The sequence below is a fragment of the Kickxella alabastrina genome (assembly GCF_025024165.1).
Source record: "Kickxella alabastrina strain RSA 675 chromosome Unknown BX661scaffold_9, whole genome shotgun sequence".
Lineage (NCBI taxonomy): Eukaryota > Fungi > Kickxellomycota > Kickxellomycetes > Kickxellales > Kickxellaceae > Kickxella > Kickxella alabastrina.
This window is the reverse complement of record NW_026251480.1, coordinates 633,564-650,749: the sequence shown is the minus strand read 5'-3', so window position 1 is coordinate 650,749 and position 17,186 is coordinate 633,564. Positions and strand designations below refer to the sequence as shown.

Sequence of the window (17,186 nt, the reverse complement as noted above, 5' to 3'; positions counted from 1 at the left end):
AATTAGAAAGTTATATTGTGCCAAACGGTTATTATAATTTGAGCATTTGCATTTGCATTTGCATTTGGGTTTTAATTGGATTGAATTGAATTGTTTAAATCTTGAATTTTATTTTCCAGAGCCTGAAATTGATTTGCAGATAAATTATTAATTCATTCCAGATCAAAGGGCAAAAATGAGACAGCTATCTAGGTCGTGTTGAATTTCTCCCGGCTCTGTCATTGTTGGTGGTGGTTGAATCTTTGCTGGACATTAATTTAAATCGACAAGCTGAATCATATGCTAATGATTCGCATTGGCCTAATAAAAAATAACAACCAATCTTATTATAATATACTCCGATAAAGCGCGGCAGTATGCCGTCAACAATCATTGATATATTTTTTGCCCAACTCCAACGACTATTTAAATGGTGCTCTCTGGCCGGAAGCATGCATCACATTTCTTTATTGTTTTACACGCTGAGCTCTATTTTATTCCTTGATTATTATTGCCCAGCAACCAATGGCTCTGTTTAGTGAACTTCCCACGCACATTGTCAAGCATATTTTTGTGTTTGCGCTGCATCCACATAATTGTCGGCCAAACCAGTCGGCTTGGGTGCGTCAAATGCTGTCTGTGTGCCATCAGTGGCGCGAGCTTGTTTTCGCAATCAATTTGAACTCGGCTCATATTACATTCAGGGATCGGGTCATGTCATTTCCGCCATTTGCTTTTAGCGTCTTCCAATCAACGAGAATTGATTCTAATTTGTGTATAATTGCCACACTTGGTTGTGAGCGCTATGTGACGGACTTTGAGATTGACATTGACAGTTTCACCAACATTCGCACGGAGCTGGCGTACGCAGTGGAGATGATGCAAAAGTTTCGAGTGGTCCAGTGGCCCAATGTCACATCTTTGATCATTGATATTAGCAGCGACACGTTGAGCCTGCTTGACGATTTGTTTGACGAATCGGCAACAGGTTTGTTTGATATTTCTTATTATGCGTGGGCAATATCGAACTGCCTGCCTCATATCACCGAAATCAAGATTGATGTGGATTCCAAGGAGGCCGCGTTTTTTGCAAACCAAATGATCGAATTACTTGGTTCCCATCTGAATGCAGTTAAAGCTTTTCAGTTGCCAATGTCGCTAACCATGTCTTACATTTCGCCAGAGCTGACTCAACTACATCTGTCAGCAACGTTGGTGGGCGACAGCAAGCTTCCTCGGGCCTGTATCGAAACGCTAGAGTCTCTGACGCTGACGGATATGATTGTCGGGTTTTCGTGGCGCTGCCTTTTTGATGGATGCTCTGCGGCTAATCAACTTGTGTTCCCCCGCCTCAACCAGCTACAGCTTGCGTTTTCTCGTGCATATGCACCCCATGCGTCAGTGAGAATTGTCCCCGAGTGCGAGCCAAGGTTTCCTAGCCTGCACAAACTGGTATTTGAGGACAGTTGTAATATCAGTAGTATCATGCACTCCACTTACTTACCAACAAGCTTGGATTGTTTTATCGCTATGGGTGACTTTAAGTGTATTGAACAGTGCTTGTTGGTCATGCCCGAAACCGTCAATAAGCTTCATATTGCCACTACCACAATTGCTCTTTCGGACATGCACAAGTACTACTCGCTGACAAACCGTTTGTTTAGCAACTCTGGTAGCTTTATTCAGCAGGCCTCGCACGCGTTGTCCCAGCCAGACTTTTTGCTCAACCTGGAGCTGATTGATTGGTTGCACCTTTATTCACTGGTTGCTCCTCCTCTGCACTTTGATGCTGTAGTTGGGCTTTTGCAGTACCTTCCGGGCTTGCGCATTCTGACGATTACAGCCATTAAATGGAACAAAAAGCACGCGGTACTTTTTTCTGGCAAGAAGCAGCCAAAGGATTCCTCAGCCTCGACGGTGGTAGTGCCATTCGATACACACATTTATAGGCTCAAGCTAAATTCCTTCAGCGGATTTCATTCTCAGCGGATGATTGAGCGGGCTGTTGAGTATCTTTTGATGCGCATTCGAACGCTGAAGATTCTTCATGTTGGGACATCACATTCTAGTGTGTTCCGCAAGGTTGTTAGCAACAACAGGGGCAACTACCCTCACCTCGAAGATGTGGCAATCCAAATCATGGACGACGAGTAGTGCTCTTTTTATTTATTTTTATTGCCAAAACTTTTTCAAAACAATGTTGATTTCCTAAAATCTAAATGAATTATTTTTTAGTGCACATCTACATCTGTAGCCGTTTCTATTGCACATGTTCATATGTATTTATTCAAAATAAAATAAATAAAAGTGACACGTGTAACACTTTTTATGAATTAGTTCTTGTTTAATTAAACAATTTTCAGCAAAAAATATCGCAAGAGAGTCAAGGAACCCCCTTCCCCATACTTTTTAAACAAAAGTTCATATTAGCAAAATTAATTTTTTTGTTGGGCAAATTTTAGGCGAAATAAAAAATAACAAAAATATTTTCTCATTTAAAAAAAATAGACACCTGCAAAAGCTGAAAAAAATGACCATTGTGTGTCTCGAATTTTTCAGCGGAATCGGCGGACTGCACTATGGGCTCCAATCAAGCGGTATCGACGCCCAAGTAGCCATGTCCTTTGACATGAACGAAAACGCCAACAGCGTCTACGAGCATAACTTCCACAAGCGACCAAACAACAAGGCAATAGATTTTCTCAACCCCCAGGACATTGACAAACACCAGGCCACCTGTTGGCTTCTCAGCCCGCCGTGTCAGCCATACACTCGGGGAGGCAAATACCTGGATGACGAGGATCCCCGTGCGCGCGGCCTAATCCATCTCCTCAAGCTCTTGCCCCAGTTGGAGCATATTCCGACTCATTTTTTTCTCGAAAACGTTATGAATTTCGAAAACTCACGGTCCAGGGTTTTGCTGGTCGAGACTTTGGGCAAAATGGGGTTTGAGATTCACGAGTGTCTGATGTCTCCTGTGCAGTTTGGTATCCCGAATAACCGACTGCGGTATTTCCTGACTGCCAGACAGACGCAGCCTGGTAAATCGGTAGAGGAGAGTGAGCGTTGGACGGCGGAGTACTTGGGGCGTGGTCGTGAGGCGGTTTTCACCCAGTGGCCGTTTGATCCGGCAACCGGCAAAGCAGTGGTGGAGCCAATGCCACCCCTTTCGTCGTATATCGACGAGGCCAATAACACTGTGGAGTCCCTGATGGTGCCGGAGGCGACTATTTTAAAGCGCAAAAGATTAGAGTTCGACATTGTCGTGGCGTCGAGCGCATTGACATCGACTTTCACTAAGGGATATGGATCTAAGCATTTGATTGGATCCGGGTCGTTGCTGCAGACTAGGAGGCTGGATATTGTAGAGAATGGATTCGGATCTCCCGAGAGACTGCTCGATCTTGGGTTGCGCTTTTTTTCTCCTGGAGAGGTTGCCCGGTTGCACCATTTTCCCTATGAGGAGAACAATGTTGGGGAAGATCAGTGTAAATCGGATTCTCAAGTTGCGCAGCAGCAGAAGCAGAAGCAGAAGCCCATCAGATACACGCTTTCTTTTCCTCCAAGCATCAACCAGAGTCAGCAGCTAAAGCTTATTGGGAACAGCCTTAATGTGCATGTTGTCGCACAGCTTATCAGATTTGTGCTTTTCGCAGACAACAACGACAAGGATTGCTAACTAAAAGAACAATAGTTTTTTCTTCAAATAAATAGACTGCCAAAAAAACAATTAATTAATTTATTGAGAGAGAAAGAGAAAAAAGGGTTTTTTTTATAAAACGCTGTGAGCTTTGACCGGTTTTATTATTATTTGCCAATGAGTTTAGGCAGCAATGAGTTCGGCAGACTTTGGCACAGACTCGTCCTCAGGAATAACAGCGTACTGGAACTCACCACTCGTCTCATGCTCAAACATATCCAGGGCAACGATACAGCTATCGCGGACAACCGGCTCGGCGTCATTAATATACAGGGCCAAGATCCCGTTAACCTCAGGCGTAGCCACCGATCCCAAAGCCTCAGCAGCCTCATGACGCACCATTGATTCCTCCTCAGAATTCGCCAAAATCCTTGCCAACGCCGGTACACTCGCAGGATGCTGCATTTCGCCAAAAATAAAACCAATCTCATGGCGGAACAACGCACTAGTCTTATCCGTCTCCATACCCTCTGCCAGAGCCAAAACAGCCTCTTCAGTGCCAATATCCCGCAGAGCAAACATCGCCCGGTATCTCTTCCACAGGCCAACCTCCGGATTGCACAAAATTATCTTGAGCTCATCCACTGACTTGGTCGCCGTAGTTGCCGGCGCAGGGTCGATTGACGCATAGGCGCGATCCTTGGGGCTCGGGTCGGCACTCTGGACTTCCGCCGAATGATCAAACTTGATCTTCTCCAAAGCCAAAACACAGGTTTCTGCCAGGGGCTGGCACGAAGAATTAACGTATTTTTCGAGCTCCGGGATAACCGAAGGGTCGGAAAGCGCACCAAGGGATTCTGCAGCCTCATGGCGCACCATATCGTGGAGGGACTCTGTGGCCATGGCTTCGATGAGCGCTGGGATCGCTGCTTTGTTGCCCATTTGGCCCAGGCAGTATGCTACCTCGTGCTTGAAGAGCTCAGAGTCTGCTGGGTTGGCGAGGGCTTCGCCGATGATTTGTACAGCGATGTCGTCGCCCATGCCCTTGAGGCTGAAGAGCGCGCGGTAGCGCTGTGAGAGCGGCACAGTGCCGTTCTTGTCAAGAACCATTTCGGCCAACTTGGCGTGCGTCGGGGTCCAGTCCTTGATGCAGTTCTCAATGTATGTGTTGACCATGGTTTGGTTTAGTTTGGTTGTGAAAGTGTGTACTGAGAAAATAAAAAAAACGGAAGAAGAGATACAGAGAAAGGAAAAAAGGGTGGGAAGTGTGGTTGGGGGGTGGATATTTTATTTAGATTTTTGTTGTAAATTTTTTTATTTGGAAAAATTGAGAAAAAAATTAAAAATACTCGAGTGTGTAGAGAGACAGTGGTTAAAATTTAGGGCACAAGTTTCACGCAGCTTTGAAAAATAAAATATGGGGGGATTTCTGAATTCTTACTGCCGATTTAATAATAATAATAATAATAATATTTTCCCTCAGTTGTTGGCGATTGGTCGACGAGCAAATACCGAGCACTGATTTTCGTCCTTATACACACGCCAGTAGTAATCGGCGTACTCGGACTTGCCGAGTAACTGCATAAAGATCTCATCGTGGGTGATGACGATGAGCTGGAAATTGCGCTGTTCCTGGCGCGACTTGATGATGCGCGCCAGGCTGCGGGCCAAGCTATCAATGTTCTCCTGGTCAAGGTTAGTAGTGGGCTCGTCCAGGGCCAGGATCCCGCAGTTAACGCTGAAGGTCTCAGCCAGGGCCAATCGTATGATAAGGCAAGCGAGCACCTTCTGACCAGCACTGCACCGACCACGCATATCAATAGCATGTCCAGCCTTGATCATCACCACGCGGTAGTTATGCGAGCGGCTATTGCGCGCGCCCTCGATCTCAGAGCGGATCTCAATAGTGTCAATGTCATTGCCCTGGTACGTGTTGATCCACAGCTCGCGGATAATCTTGTTAATATCCTGCATTTTCAGCGAGTGGTAGCGCATGATGGCGGCGTCCAGCGCCTTGCCGTAGGTCTCCAGGTCGCTGTGGGCCAGCTCCTCGGTCTTGCATTGCACTAGCTGGTGCACGTAGCGCTGGTCGATGCTCTGGAAGTCCGTCGCCAGCTCGGCCTGCAGCCGCCGCGCCTGGTCCTCCAGCTGCTTGACCTCGCCCTGCAGCCCGGCGCGCTCGCTGGTCAGCTGCGCCAAGCGTGCATTCAGCTCCTCGCGCCGCCGCTGCAGCCGGGCACCCATATTCTGGGCCTGGCCCTGGCCCTGGCGCTGGCGCTTGCGGCCAACACCAGGGTTGCCAGTCTCCTGGTCATCGTCGGAGCCGTCGTCGTAAATAGCGCTGAGCTGGCGCTCGAGGTGCGCCTGCTTCTCGCGCGCCTCGCGCAGCCGCTCCCTGAGCTGCGCCTGCTCAGCGAGATTCGCGCGCAGCCGCACATTGTCCGAGACCTCGCGCTGGCGCGCCGCCAGCCTATCGGCGGCGCGGTCGGACTCAAGCAGCTCCTGCGCAATGGCGTCGAGCAGCTCGCGCGCGTCCGCCGCCTGCACCTGCAGCTCGTCCAGGCGCGCCGCGGCCATGTCCAGGCGGCTGGCATAGCGGCGCTCGCCGGGCGGGCACGCGAGCTGGCGCCGCGTATCGTCAATCTCGCGCGTCAGCATGGCCAGCCGGTCCTTCGCCTGGACCAGGCCGCGCGCGCGGCGGTCCACCTGCGCCTCGCGCTCGCGCGCGTCGCTGCGGAACGCGTCCAGCGCCGCCTGGCCTTGCCGCAGCTGCGGGGCCAGCGCCGCAGCCTGCGCATGCGCGGCCAGCTGTTCGGCGTCACGCGCCTTGGCGTCCGCGTCCAGCTCGCCAATGCGGCGCAGCAGGGCGGCGCGCTCCTCGGCTTGGCGCGCAAGCAGCGCCAGGCGGTCCTGCAGCGCGCGCACGGCGTCCTGGCGGAAGCCGATCTCCTTCTGGCGCCGCATGCGCTCCTGGGCCAGGCGCTCGAGCTCGCGGCGCGCCACTGTGTCCCGCACCTGCAGCGCCGCCACCTGCGCCTGCAGCTCGTCGGCGGTCGCTGCCGACCCGGTCGCCTGCAGCTCGTGCTCGAGCCGCATGGCCTGGCGCTCCGCCTGGCTGCGCGCCGCCTCGAGCGCCGCCAGCTCGCGCGCCTGCGCCAGCAAGGCGTCGAGCGCGTCCACGTCGGCGCCCATAACGGCCGCCTCCATGTCGGCGTCGTCCGCCTGCGCAGCCAGCTCCTGCGCGCGCGCGGCCAGCTCGGCCACCTGCGCGTCCAGCGCCGCGCGGCCGCCGCTGTCCCACTCGGCCACGTCGCGCACGGCCGACCGCAGCGCGCCCAGCTCCTCGAGCCGCCACTCGCTGCGCTCAATGTCGCCGGCAATGCGCAGCAGCTCGGCCGGCGCCGCCGTGTAGTCGAGCCTCAGCTTGGCGACGAGCCGCTCCTCGTCGGCGGCGCACGGCCAGCCGCGCATGCACACGGGGCACGCATGGTCGGCCTCGATCTTCTGGATGTACGCGCGGTACATGGACGACGCGCTCTTGTAGTGGCCGGCCAGCTCCATCAGCTCGCCGAGCTCCGCCTGCGCGCCGGCGTAGACGCCGTCGAACGCGTCGGCGCCGCAGGCATCGGCGATGCGCCGGCGCCTGGCGGCCGCGTCCTGCGTCTGCCGCACGAGCGCCTGGCGCGCCATGTCCAGCCGCGCCCGCGTGCTGGCCAGCCCGGCGTGCGCGGCCTTGGCCGTGTCGGCAAACGCGGCGGCCGCCTGCTTTTTGGCGCGGACGGCGTCGGCGATCGGCGCCGTGCGGTCGTGCTGCGTGCCCTCGCGCGGCCGGTGCGCGGCCAGCCCGGCGCCGGCCGCGGCCTCGCCTTCGGCAATGCGCGTGCCGTGCGCGGCCGCCTCGGAGCGCGCCAGCGCCAGCCTCGCGCGCGTGTCGGCCTGCTGGTTGCTGCGCGCCATCTCGGCGTTCAGCTGCGCGATCTCCTCGGCGACACTCGCTAGCTCGGTGCGCTGCACCCTGGTTTTCTCGCCGTACACTGCCTCTGCGCCCTGCTCCTGCGCGCTGGCCAGCTGCGCACGCTCGGCGTCCAGCTCGCACTGCACGTCGCCGCCGCTGCCGCCGCCGCTGCCGAGCGAGGCGTGCTTAAGCCGCAGCGCCTGCGCCTCCTGCCGCCCGGCGGCCGCCTGCTTGTCGCATGTGGCGGCGGCGACGTCGAAGCCGTTGATCTGCGCCTGCGTCGCCGCTATCTGCGCCTGCAGCCTGCGCTCGCTGTCCTCGGCGTCGCGGCGCAGCGCCTGGCGGTCGGCCTCGGCCGCAGCCAGCAGCTCCTCGAGCCGCGCAATGCACTGCGCAGCCTGCTGCTCCGCATCGTCGGCGGGCGCCTCGATGGCCGGCGTGGTTGCGCGGCAGATCTCGCCAACGGCCTCTTTGCGCCCGGCGACCTTCATCTCCAAGCTGCGCTGCGCCGACTGCAGGGCGCTCTTCTCCTCAGTGGCCTGGAGGACTGTGGCTGCCAGCACGGCGATCTGCGCCTTGAGCTGGTCGCGGTGGTCCCGCTTGGCCTGGATATCCGAGCCCTGCGACTTGATCTGCACGGCGACTTGGAGCGCCAGCCGCCCGAGCTCCGCGTCGCCCAAGTCGAGGCTGGCCGTGTTGGCCGCCATCTCCTCGTAGCTGGCGGCCTTCTGCTCCAGGCTCATGTCGAGCCCCTGCACGACCGTGCGCAGCCCCATGAACTCCTGCAGCTGCTCGGCCAGCGCGCCGATCCGCCCCGTCACTTCCTCCTCCGCCCTTTGAATCTCAGCAATCCGCACCTTGAACTCGTGAATGGCCACCGTGGACTTTTCGTACTCCACGCGCACCCGCTCTGCCTTGCCGCGCTTGTCCTCCAGATGCTTCAGCTCCCCGCGCTGCACGCGGATCTCCACCGTCTGGCTCTTGCGTATTGCCTTAATCGACTCCAGCGCCTTGGTGTACCGCGTGGCAGCGAAAATGTCGTCGAACTTTTTTTTCAACACCGAGGCTTCTGAAAGTGGCCAGTTGCTTTCCTCCTGGTGGCAGAAAATGACGTTCTCAAGGACCGCCTTGGATACGCCGAGTTGCTCCGGGAGCATGGCATCGAGGTCGGCGCACCGGCTGCTGATGCTTACTTTGTCCTCGGTCGCCGTTGCGTCGAATGATAGTGCGCCCTCGAGTGTCTTTTGGGTCACTGTGCTTTTCTTTTGCGTTAGCAGGATTGATCGCACGCACGTCATTGAGCGCTGGCTGACATTGTAGAACCGCAGCTTGACCTGCGCCTTGACTTCGTTTTCGCCCGCAAGCTAAACAAATAATATTGCGCATTAGATCTTTAATGAAGCAGAAATTATACAAGCGGCGCATACGGGGAATAAATATTTTTGATTCTTTTTTCTTTTCTTTTTTGTTTACCTTTGGATCGTGGATGAATGCCCCGCCTTTGCTGTTTGGCGGCAGCTCTCCGGTGGTGATGTACTTGAGGCTTTCAATAATTGTTGTCTTGCCGCATCCGTTCTGCCCGACTATAATCGTCAGCGGCGCATAAAACTCGATGATATCCTGGTTCTGTGGGTCGAACGACCGAATGCCCTGTATGAGAAGTTTTCGAATTACAGACATTTAAACCTTGAAAATCCAAAATCCAAAAGGTAAAAGGTAAATTGTAAATGTAATAAAATGAATAAAAAAAAACGTAAAAGAAAATATTATAATCTTTTGTCTGTTTGTTTGCTGCGCATAATGTGATGCCAACCAGATAGAAAAATTGAAATGTGACGCCAACCAGGACGAGTTCGTGAATGAACCCACAAGGCCTGCTCGTGCCAAAATCAATTTTCCAAATTTTTTTTGGACAATCGTCAATCTTTTTTTTTTTTTACTCATTAAAATTTTTCTTCTTTTTTTCATCCAACTAAAATTTTTTGGTTCCGATTCCTCTTTTTTATTCTTCTATTTCTTCTTTGCAGTTCAGTTCAGTTCAGTTTAGTTTAGTTCGTTTAGTTCAGTTTTTTCTTTCTTCTTTTGCAAACTTGTATTTTTAGAAACCTTTTACAAAACATACCACACCACAGCAAAAAAAACAATACTAAATGGACAACACAAAACCCAGTATTGGCAACAGCAACTGTCTGCTAAACATCCCCGACAGCCCACACTCATCGCCGCCCAGCAGCCCCATGGCCTTCCTAGACACAAAAAAACCTCCCATTCCCGAGCCACCAAAGACATTCCGCATAGAACCACCCTCCGGTCTACTCTCGCGGCTCCAGGCGTTTCTGCCACAAATAGCCGAAGCCAACAAAAAACTCCAAGCTGATGTTGCCCAGGATCCGCATAAACTGGATATTGAAAACGTAAACGAAGAGGAACAGTATATTGAGATGGATTTGGGCCTGGGCGTTTTTGATATGAAGCCCAAGAAGGAAGATCCCGAGGGTATTATTATTGGCCGGCGTCCTGATGAGCAACAGCAGCAGGAGGATGAGGAGTTGGAGGGATTGGATGGTGGGAGTGATGCGGATGATTTGGGATCGAGGATTATTATTAAACCGTCATCGATCGCGAGACGTCAGAGGGGGGCGAAGCCGCCGCGGATCGAGATGCTGCAGGATCCCTTGCATAGCTCAGAGGATGAAGACACGAGTTCCACCAATGACTCTGAATCAGAGTCTGGGTCAAGTCCTGAATCTGCCTCGGGCTCAGACTCAGGCTCGGATTCGGATGCAGACAGTGACGTGGTAATGGGCGACTAGATTAAAAAAATATAATTCATGTTATGCGTTAATTTTAATACAATTGGTTTTTTCTTCTTCTTTCTTTCTACAAGTCATTATCGCCTGCTTGCTTTGCTTGCTTGATTATTCAGACTTGCTAATTGAGAATGGGCTCAAACCTGCTGAGAATAAATAAGTGAGGCGTAAACACCACTTGCTCGTTTGGTAGTGGGCAATAGACACAGGCCAAATTCTGCGCATATTTGTCCCAATCGTCTTTTGGCACTGATCGCGTGAACAGAGCAGGAATCCTCCAATCCCTCGCTGAAGCAGTTGAAGATGGTACGTACGTTTAGGCTTGCCGCAGTATCTCTTGTTCCTAAAACTGCCATCTGATTTCAGGCACGCTTTCTTTAGGTGGGGAACCCGCATCATCCACAGGAGAAGCCATAGCCGCCAGTTTGCAGCTTGTGCTGTGCCATCCAAAAGAGGGGCGGCGTTAATAAATACAGCATGAAAAAACCAAGTCCGACCCTTATTTTTTTTAAACAATTGGCATTGATAATTGATATTTAATCATGATCGGGTTGATTAATTACGTGGCCGCGGATTGCAACTTGCGTCATGCATTTTGTCAGGCGAAAGGCTGTTTCGGTCTTCGTTTTTCGGCCACTCATAAAAGCTTCCTTTCTTTTTCTGAACAACAACCATTGCTAAAACCACCGCTTTTTTATTTTTCTTTCACAAACCTCATTTTCCTCCTCCTGAATTTAACATCCTGCAATCCAAAAGGCATAGCAGACAAACACCAAGCGATGGAAGAAATTGGAATTCGCCCGGCTGAAACCATCGCCGGAATCAACGATCTCGGTCTGTCTCTGATTCGGCCCGATTTGCTTAGCGAACTGGACGAGAAGGACTTGTATCTGCGGCAGAAGCGCCTTGAGCGGCACCTCGAGCTGCTTGACCTCCAGGAGGAGTACATCAAGGACGAACAAAGAAACCTGCAGAGCGAGCTCCTATACGCGCAGGAAGAGGTCAAACGCGTCCGTGCAGTGCCGCTCGTCCTGGGCCAGTTCCTCGAGCCCATTGATCGCGACACATGCATTGTGGTGTCGACTGCAGGCCCCACAACGCTGGCACGCATCATGTCGACCATTGACCGCGAACTGTTGAAGCCCAATACCTCGGTGTCGTTGCACCGGCACTCGAGCGCGGTTGTTGAGATTTTGCCGCCAGAGGCAGACTCGAGCATTGCGCTTTTGGGCGCGGACGAGCGGCCTGATGTGAAGTACTCGGATATTGGTGGATTGGATATGCAGAAGCAGGAGATTCGTGAGGCTGTGGAGTTGCCACTAACGCAATTTGACCTTTATCGGCAAATTGGCATTGACCCTCCGCGTGGTGTTCTGCTCTATGGCCCGCCTGGAACCGGAAAGACCATGTTGGTCAAGGCTGTTGCGCACCATACGTCGGCGTCGTTCATTCGCGTTAATGGGTCGGAGTTTGTGCAAAAATACTTGGGAGAGGGTCCGCGCATGGTTCGCGACGTGTTCCGTCTTGCGCGTGAGAACTCGCCGTCGATTATTTTTATTGACGAGGTTGATGCCGTGGCCACGAAGCGCTTTGATGCGCAGACAGGTGCTGATCGCGAGGTGCAGCGCATTCTTCTGGAGCTGCTCAACCAGATGGACGGGTTTGACCAGACGTCTAACGTCAAGGTAATCATGGCGACTAACCGCGCAGACACGCTGGACCCGGCTCTGCTGCGCCCCGGGCGTCTTGACCGCAAAATCGAGTTCCCGACGCCTGACCGTCGCCAGAAACGCCTGATCTTCCAGACCATCACGGCCAAGATGAACCTGTCCGAGGAGGTGGATCTCGAGGACTTTGTTTCGCGCCCCGACAAGCTCAGCGGTGCCGAGATCGCGGCCATTTGCCAGGAGGCCGGCATGCAGGCTGTGCGCAAGAACCGCTATGTCATCTTGCCCTCCGATATCGAGACCGGCTACAAGGCCAACGTGAGCAAGCAGAACACCGACCTTGCCTTCTACCATTAGACCACGCACATGTCTGTAGAATCATTTTTTTTGTTTCGTGTTCAGTCCAAGAAAATAATATTTACTTTTTAGCAAATGGCGTGCTTGTTCCAAAGTACTTGTCGTGTGTGGTCTTGGTCCTCTTGTTCTTGTGCGCATCGGCGGCCTGGCCCGGATTGGCGATCTCAAAGCCCTGCGCCGGCGTAAACGCAATGGTCGCAAGCCCAGATGTCGCCGTGCCCGTCGGCGCGCGCATATACTTTTCGTACTTTTTCGCGACCTTTGCTTTTGCGCGGTTGTTCATCTGCGTGGCGCGCACACGGCCGACCGACCGACCCAGCATACCGGCGCCCTCCATCTCATCCATAACAATAACCTCCTCCTGAAAAGTGCCAAACTGCAGGCGATCGCGCTGCTTCTGCAGCTCCGACGCCATATAAGGCTCGCGAGCCTTACGCACCTTCCTCCCGCCCCTGCGCTTCTTCGGCCCCTCATCGGGCACCGGCAGCGGCTTAACTGCATTCATCGGTGCGGCCTCCAGCAATTTCTCCACCTGAGCATCCAGCTCTGCCCGGAACCGCCGCCCAAGCGCACCATCCGCCGACTCATGCTGCGCATCAACCCTCGCGGCGAGCGCGCATTTAGCCGAAACTTTGCGAAGCATTTTCTGGCGGAAATCCTCCGGCACACTGCGCACAGCGTCGGAGTAATAAACAACACCGACGTGTTTGCGCATAGTCAAGGAGGACATCCCGGTGGCCGCCTGCTGTGTCTTACCGAGCACCTGGATATTGCACGATGGGATCTTACTCAATGCCGTGAGCCCGCCGGCTTCGACAATTAGCTGGGCCGCTGTGGATGAGCCAATGACTGCTGTGAGGTTTGGCGCGATCAGTGGCATGCGCGATTCGATGAAGAGGACGATTTCGTGCTTGGATTCGGCGAGCGCCAGGAGACAATCGCTGGCCTCCAGGACGCGTGCCAATTCGGCTGTCTCCAGGGGTTTCCCTGATGTCGTCGACCCGGTCACTGTGACCACCATGCGGGTGGCGTTCGGCAGAATACCCTCGAGCTCGACCTTGGTTAAATCTGTGGATCCGCCGATCGCCCGCACGGAGCGCGCGTAGTCAACAGGGCCGTGCACCAGAGCTTCAAGCTCCGGGAATCGTGCCCGGTAGTGGTCCACGAGGAACCGATGAACAACCAGAATCTCACCCGCCACCCTAGTGGACATCTCGTTTGCCCGCAGCACCAGCTTGTAATCCGGATTGTCCTCGATCCGCCCGATCATCTGCCCGTCAATGTCAATCGCACTCTGGCTTTCTTTTATCTGGCCTAGGAGTGTGCGCAGTTCCGCGCTGTGGTACACTTTGGCGATGCTGCGGATGTTGTTGGATTTGGACGCGAGTTTGCCGATCAGTGCTTCGTGCTCGGAACCTAGGCCGTCGGCATTGCTGGCTTCGCCAAGTATTGTCATATTGGTGTTGGGGTCTTCGTTGTCTTCAAAGTCAAAGTCAAAGTCGCTCGGCGCTGCTCCTGTGCCGTCTTGGGTTATGCTGTCGGCGGCCGGTGCATCGTTGCCACCGAACTCGCCGTCTAGCTCGTCCAGGTCGTCCAGGTCGGCCAGCAACTTGTCGTCAAATTCCATTTGCGTGCTGTATGTGATTATCGTTGTGTACAGTAGAAAAGTGTGATATTTAATGGAGTTGAGCTGAGAGCAAAAAAAAAAATAAAGATGTTTAGAAATCTATACCTTAATATTATGCGCTTGTCTTGTGGGGCAAAGAGCATGTGATGTCCTGCTGACTCTCTTTCTCGCCTCAGAACCCGGACCAAATGGGCACGCGCCGGTCTTGTCCAAAGAACGCGGCCACGTTGAGCTTCGGATGGTTGGCCATACCAATGATCTCGGCGTCCGAAACCTTGTGCCCGCCGCCCATCTGCTCTCCACTCTCAACACAGAAGCAGTGCATGACGGAGGAGTCCGAAACTGCCAGCACGTATTTGCCCTGGGGGGTAATCGCCGCCGTGACAAACTCCTTGCAAAGAGACTCGTCCTTGGGCGCTAGTGTCCGCTCGACCTTTCCCTGAGCCGAAACAATATACATGGTGGGCGATTTTGTGCAAACGACAAAAGACGAGGGGGATCCGGGATTCTGAGCACGCCGTGGGTGGCCGGAACAATAAGCCCGTCAACGCCGGCGCCAGGAACCACAGAATAAATGCAGGCTGCCGACCCTGCGTCCCAGATCCGCACAGACCCGTCCTCCGATGTGCTGACAACCAAGCTCATATCCTGGCTGAACACCGCGCCGGTGACGGCCGCTGAGTGTCCGCGGAACTCCTTGAGCATATTGCCGGACTTCAGCCCGTGAATGCGCAGGATGCCGTCGAGGCTGCCGCTTAGCACCTGCGTGTCGTCAAAGGAAAAGCACACGCACGAGATATCCTGGCTATGCGCGGCTGGAAAGCGCCTGTAACTGGTGCCTGATTTGACCTTCCACACTTGGAGTTTCCCGTCAGCAGCGCCAGAGCAAATAAGGTCACCGGAATGGCTAAATGCCAGTGTGATGACCGCACCCTCCATCATCATCAGGGCGCCGTCCGTCTGGTACTTGAGATCATGGGCGAGCCTGCCGGTCATGAAATTCCACACCTCGATGAATCCGTCCGCACTGCCCGTAGCCAGGTACTCGTTGCTGGGGGAGAACGCCAGGCTGGTCGGGTGCTGCTTCTTGGGAAACTTCACTGTGGCCAGTTGTGTGTCCGGCATTTTGTCCTCCGAGGGCATCAGGGGCTGTACGGCCTTGCCGTAGAACAAGTCGTAGGGCGCGCCATCGGCCACCACCAGACCTTGTCTTTCCGTCTGCCACTTTATCGCCTGCCCGAGCAATTCCAGCAGCCGATTAGCCGGCGCCGTGCTGACCAGCCCTGCCAATTCCTGTGCAATCCTCAGTCGCCTCGCCTCCTTCCCGCCCTTTCCCTTGAACGCCGTGCTAGGATCAAACGTCGTCCGCGATAAAAGCTGTTCCAAGACAATGTACCGCTCAGGCTGCGACGAACGCAGAAGCTCCATTGGTTCTGTCTGCCTCAGCAGTGCGCGCGCCGGACCTAGATCCTGCAACTCCACCAGTTCTATGATTATGTGCTCGTATAGATCGATGAGCTTATCCTGTGGGATGTTCGCGTGCTCGACGTTGGTTAGTACTGCATCCCAGTGTCCCTTGATAATGTCGCTTTTGAAGGCGTCGATACTGTCTACGGTGTTTAGTTTGACACCAGTTTCGCTCTGCAATGTTTCTAGTGTTTTGTGTAGCTTTTGCTCCTTGAGAAATTGCTCGATGAGCCGGATAATGTCTGTCGATTCAATGTCCATAATAAAGTTATTTGATATGAATAAATTAGTAAGTTAATTGGTTGGATGATTTTTTGTCCTTGTTGAGTTTTTTTTTGAGGGATAATTTTTTCTCTGAATAATATCAGGTTCATTTACACTTATTTTGACTATGGGCACAGACGTTTATGCTCTCCCAGCAGTAGATCTGATGGTATAGACATGTAGTCAGGTCTATAATAGAGCCCATGATGGGCAAGGTGGGGCGGTAGGCATCCGGTCTTATTTATCGACATTAGGTTTTGTCTTTTACTTGTTTTATATCTCGCACAATGTATCTATTTTCTTTCCAATCACATCAATTGTAAAGCCGAGCGGTGTTCATAATTGAACCTATTTTAGCCAGAGAATGACAACAGCAGACATTACTGCAATTTCGAGGTGCATCAAGATAGTATTAATTTTACTAGTTGTCTACATGTGAGCAGCGCTGGAGATGCCGCGCACTTGTCATAGTTTGTTTATAATATATACTGAGGCGTTTCCGTCATGAAGACAGGATACCCTCAGTTTTTTAATATACCTTTATTTACCTCTTTAACAATATTCCCTGTGACTGCTCAGTTGATTATTATTTGTCTTCCCTTTGTCCACATTCACAACAACAGTGTTCCACGCTTCCAACGACTACACAGTACTTTAATTTTTGTAGAAATTCAATAATCAGTTGAAATATGTTCTAGTTGTATTTACTAATAAGTTAACAATGAAAATAAAACTAATGAACAAATGTGGTACAATAACCTGTTTTATGCATCTCAGCCTCAATGTCCTCATACAAGCCCTCGGACCGGACAACATCTGAAAAACCCTTTGTGAATTGTGATTATATGTTTCTTTAGTGGAGGATTATAACCATACACAACATCATTCACTTTTAGTTTATCTTTACATGTACAATTTAAATTAAAACTATTACCATTGATTAACATGAGATACTTTGCATTACGATTGGCACTAGCACTTGAACTTTTAAAATTGCTTTCAATAAAACTTAGAACATGTTCTCTAAAAGTACCAAAGTTAACACTATCGTATATGTATGCGGAATTGGATTTTCCCATACCATATAAGATTGTTGCGTTGTATTTATTGCTCATGTTTAAAAGATATATATATTAAAATATAAAATGCGTTGTTAAAAAAAAGTGGCAAACATACATAATTTTAAATTTCCTATTAGATATTTTTTAAACAGCTGCATGCTTTGCTGCTCAATTTTTTTGCTGCTTAATTACTTCCTCTTTTTTGCATTGAATTTTTGATTTCAAAAGAATACTTTATTTTGTTTGTGTCTTTGGCCTTTGTACAATGGCATAACCGTGTCCCCAATCTGCCAGGGTGAGCTTTAAATGTAAGTAATCGACAATTATTAATTAAAAAAGGAATTATACACGTTCAAACG

General features: G+C 52.1%; 8 protein-coding genes across 8 annotated transcripts; 4 read left to right on the top strand and 4 right to left on the bottom strand.

The window, feature by feature from the left end:
• Positions 1-504: 504 nt before the first annotated feature.
• Positions 505-2,133, top strand: BX661DRAFT_170695 (uncharacterized protein; the record flags this gene model as incomplete). Its single annotated transcript, XM_051533647.1, has 1 exon — positions 505-2,133. One exon carries the CDS (start codon positions 505-507, stop codon positions 2,131-2,133), a length of 1,629 nt encoding a protein of 542 aa, XP_051392292.1.
• Positions 2,134-2,464: 331 nt separating this feature from the next.
• Positions 2,465-3,692, top strand: BX661DRAFT_181689 (S-adenosyl-L-methionine-dependent methyltransferase). The gene has a single exon (XM_051535777.1). The coding sequence runs from the start codon at positions 2,510-2,512 to the stop codon at positions 3,656-3,658; it is 1,149 nt and encodes a 382-aa protein (XP_051392291.1). The 5' UTR covers positions 2,465-2,509; the 3' UTR covers positions 3,659-3,692.
• BX661DRAFT_181688 (Deoxyhypusine hydroxylase) lies at positions 3,693-4,965 on the bottom strand. Its single transcript, XM_051535776.1, has one exon. It carries the CDS (start codon positions 4,793-4,795, stop codon positions 3,803-3,805), a length of 993 nt encoding a protein of 330 aa, XP_051392290.1. The 5' UTR covers positions 4,796-4,965; the 3' UTR covers positions 3,693-3,802.
• Positions 4,966-5,098: 133 nt separating this feature from the next.
• On the bottom strand, positions 5,099-9,254 carry BX661DRAFT_170692 (uncharacterized protein; the record flags this gene model as incomplete). The annotated part of the gene is made up of 2 exons (XM_051533646.1): positions 5,099-8,938; positions 9,048-9,254. The coding sequence occupies 2 exons, from the start codon at positions 9,252-9,254 to the stop codon at positions 5,099-5,101; spliced, it is 4,047 nt and encodes a 1,348-aa protein (XP_051392289.1).
• A 277-nt stretch (positions 9,255-9,531) lies between these two features.
• BX661DRAFT_181683 (uncharacterized protein) lies at positions 9,532-10,425 on the top strand. Its single transcript, XM_051535775.1, has one exon. It carries the CDS (start codon positions 9,725-9,727, stop codon positions 10,385-10,387), a length of 663 nt encoding a protein of 220 aa, XP_051392288.1. The 5' UTR covers positions 9,532-9,724; the 3' UTR covers positions 10,388-10,425.
• A 532-nt stretch (positions 10,426-10,957) lies between these two features.
• BX661DRAFT_181682 (26S protease regulatory subunit 6B) lies at positions 10,958-12,430 on the top strand. The gene has a single exon (XM_051535774.1). The coding sequence runs from the start codon at positions 11,164-11,166 to the stop codon at positions 12,406-12,408; it is 1,245 nt and encodes a 414-aa protein (XP_051392287.1). The 5' UTR covers positions 10,958-11,163; the 3' UTR covers positions 12,409-12,430.
• BX661DRAFT_181681 (uncharacterized protein) lies at positions 12,431-14,085 on the bottom strand. Its single transcript, XM_051535773.1, has one exon. It carries the CDS (start codon positions 14,033-14,035, stop codon positions 12,470-12,472), a length of 1,566 nt encoding a protein of 521 aa, XP_051392286.1. The 5' UTR covers positions 14,036-14,085; the 3' UTR covers positions 12,431-12,469.
• Positions 14,086-15,815, bottom strand: BX661DRAFT_181680 (uncharacterized protein). Its single transcript, XM_051535772.1, has 2 exons — positions 14,552-15,815; positions 14,086-14,474 (listed from the first exon to the last, which is right to left on the bottom strand). The coding sequence occupies exons 1-2, from the start codon at positions 15,761-15,763 to the stop codon at positions 14,208-14,210; spliced, it is 1,479 nt and encodes a 492-aa protein (XP_051392285.1). The 5' UTR covers positions 15,764-15,815; the 3' UTR covers positions 14,086-14,207.
• Between the last annotated feature and the right edge of the window lie 1,371 nt (positions 15,816-17,186).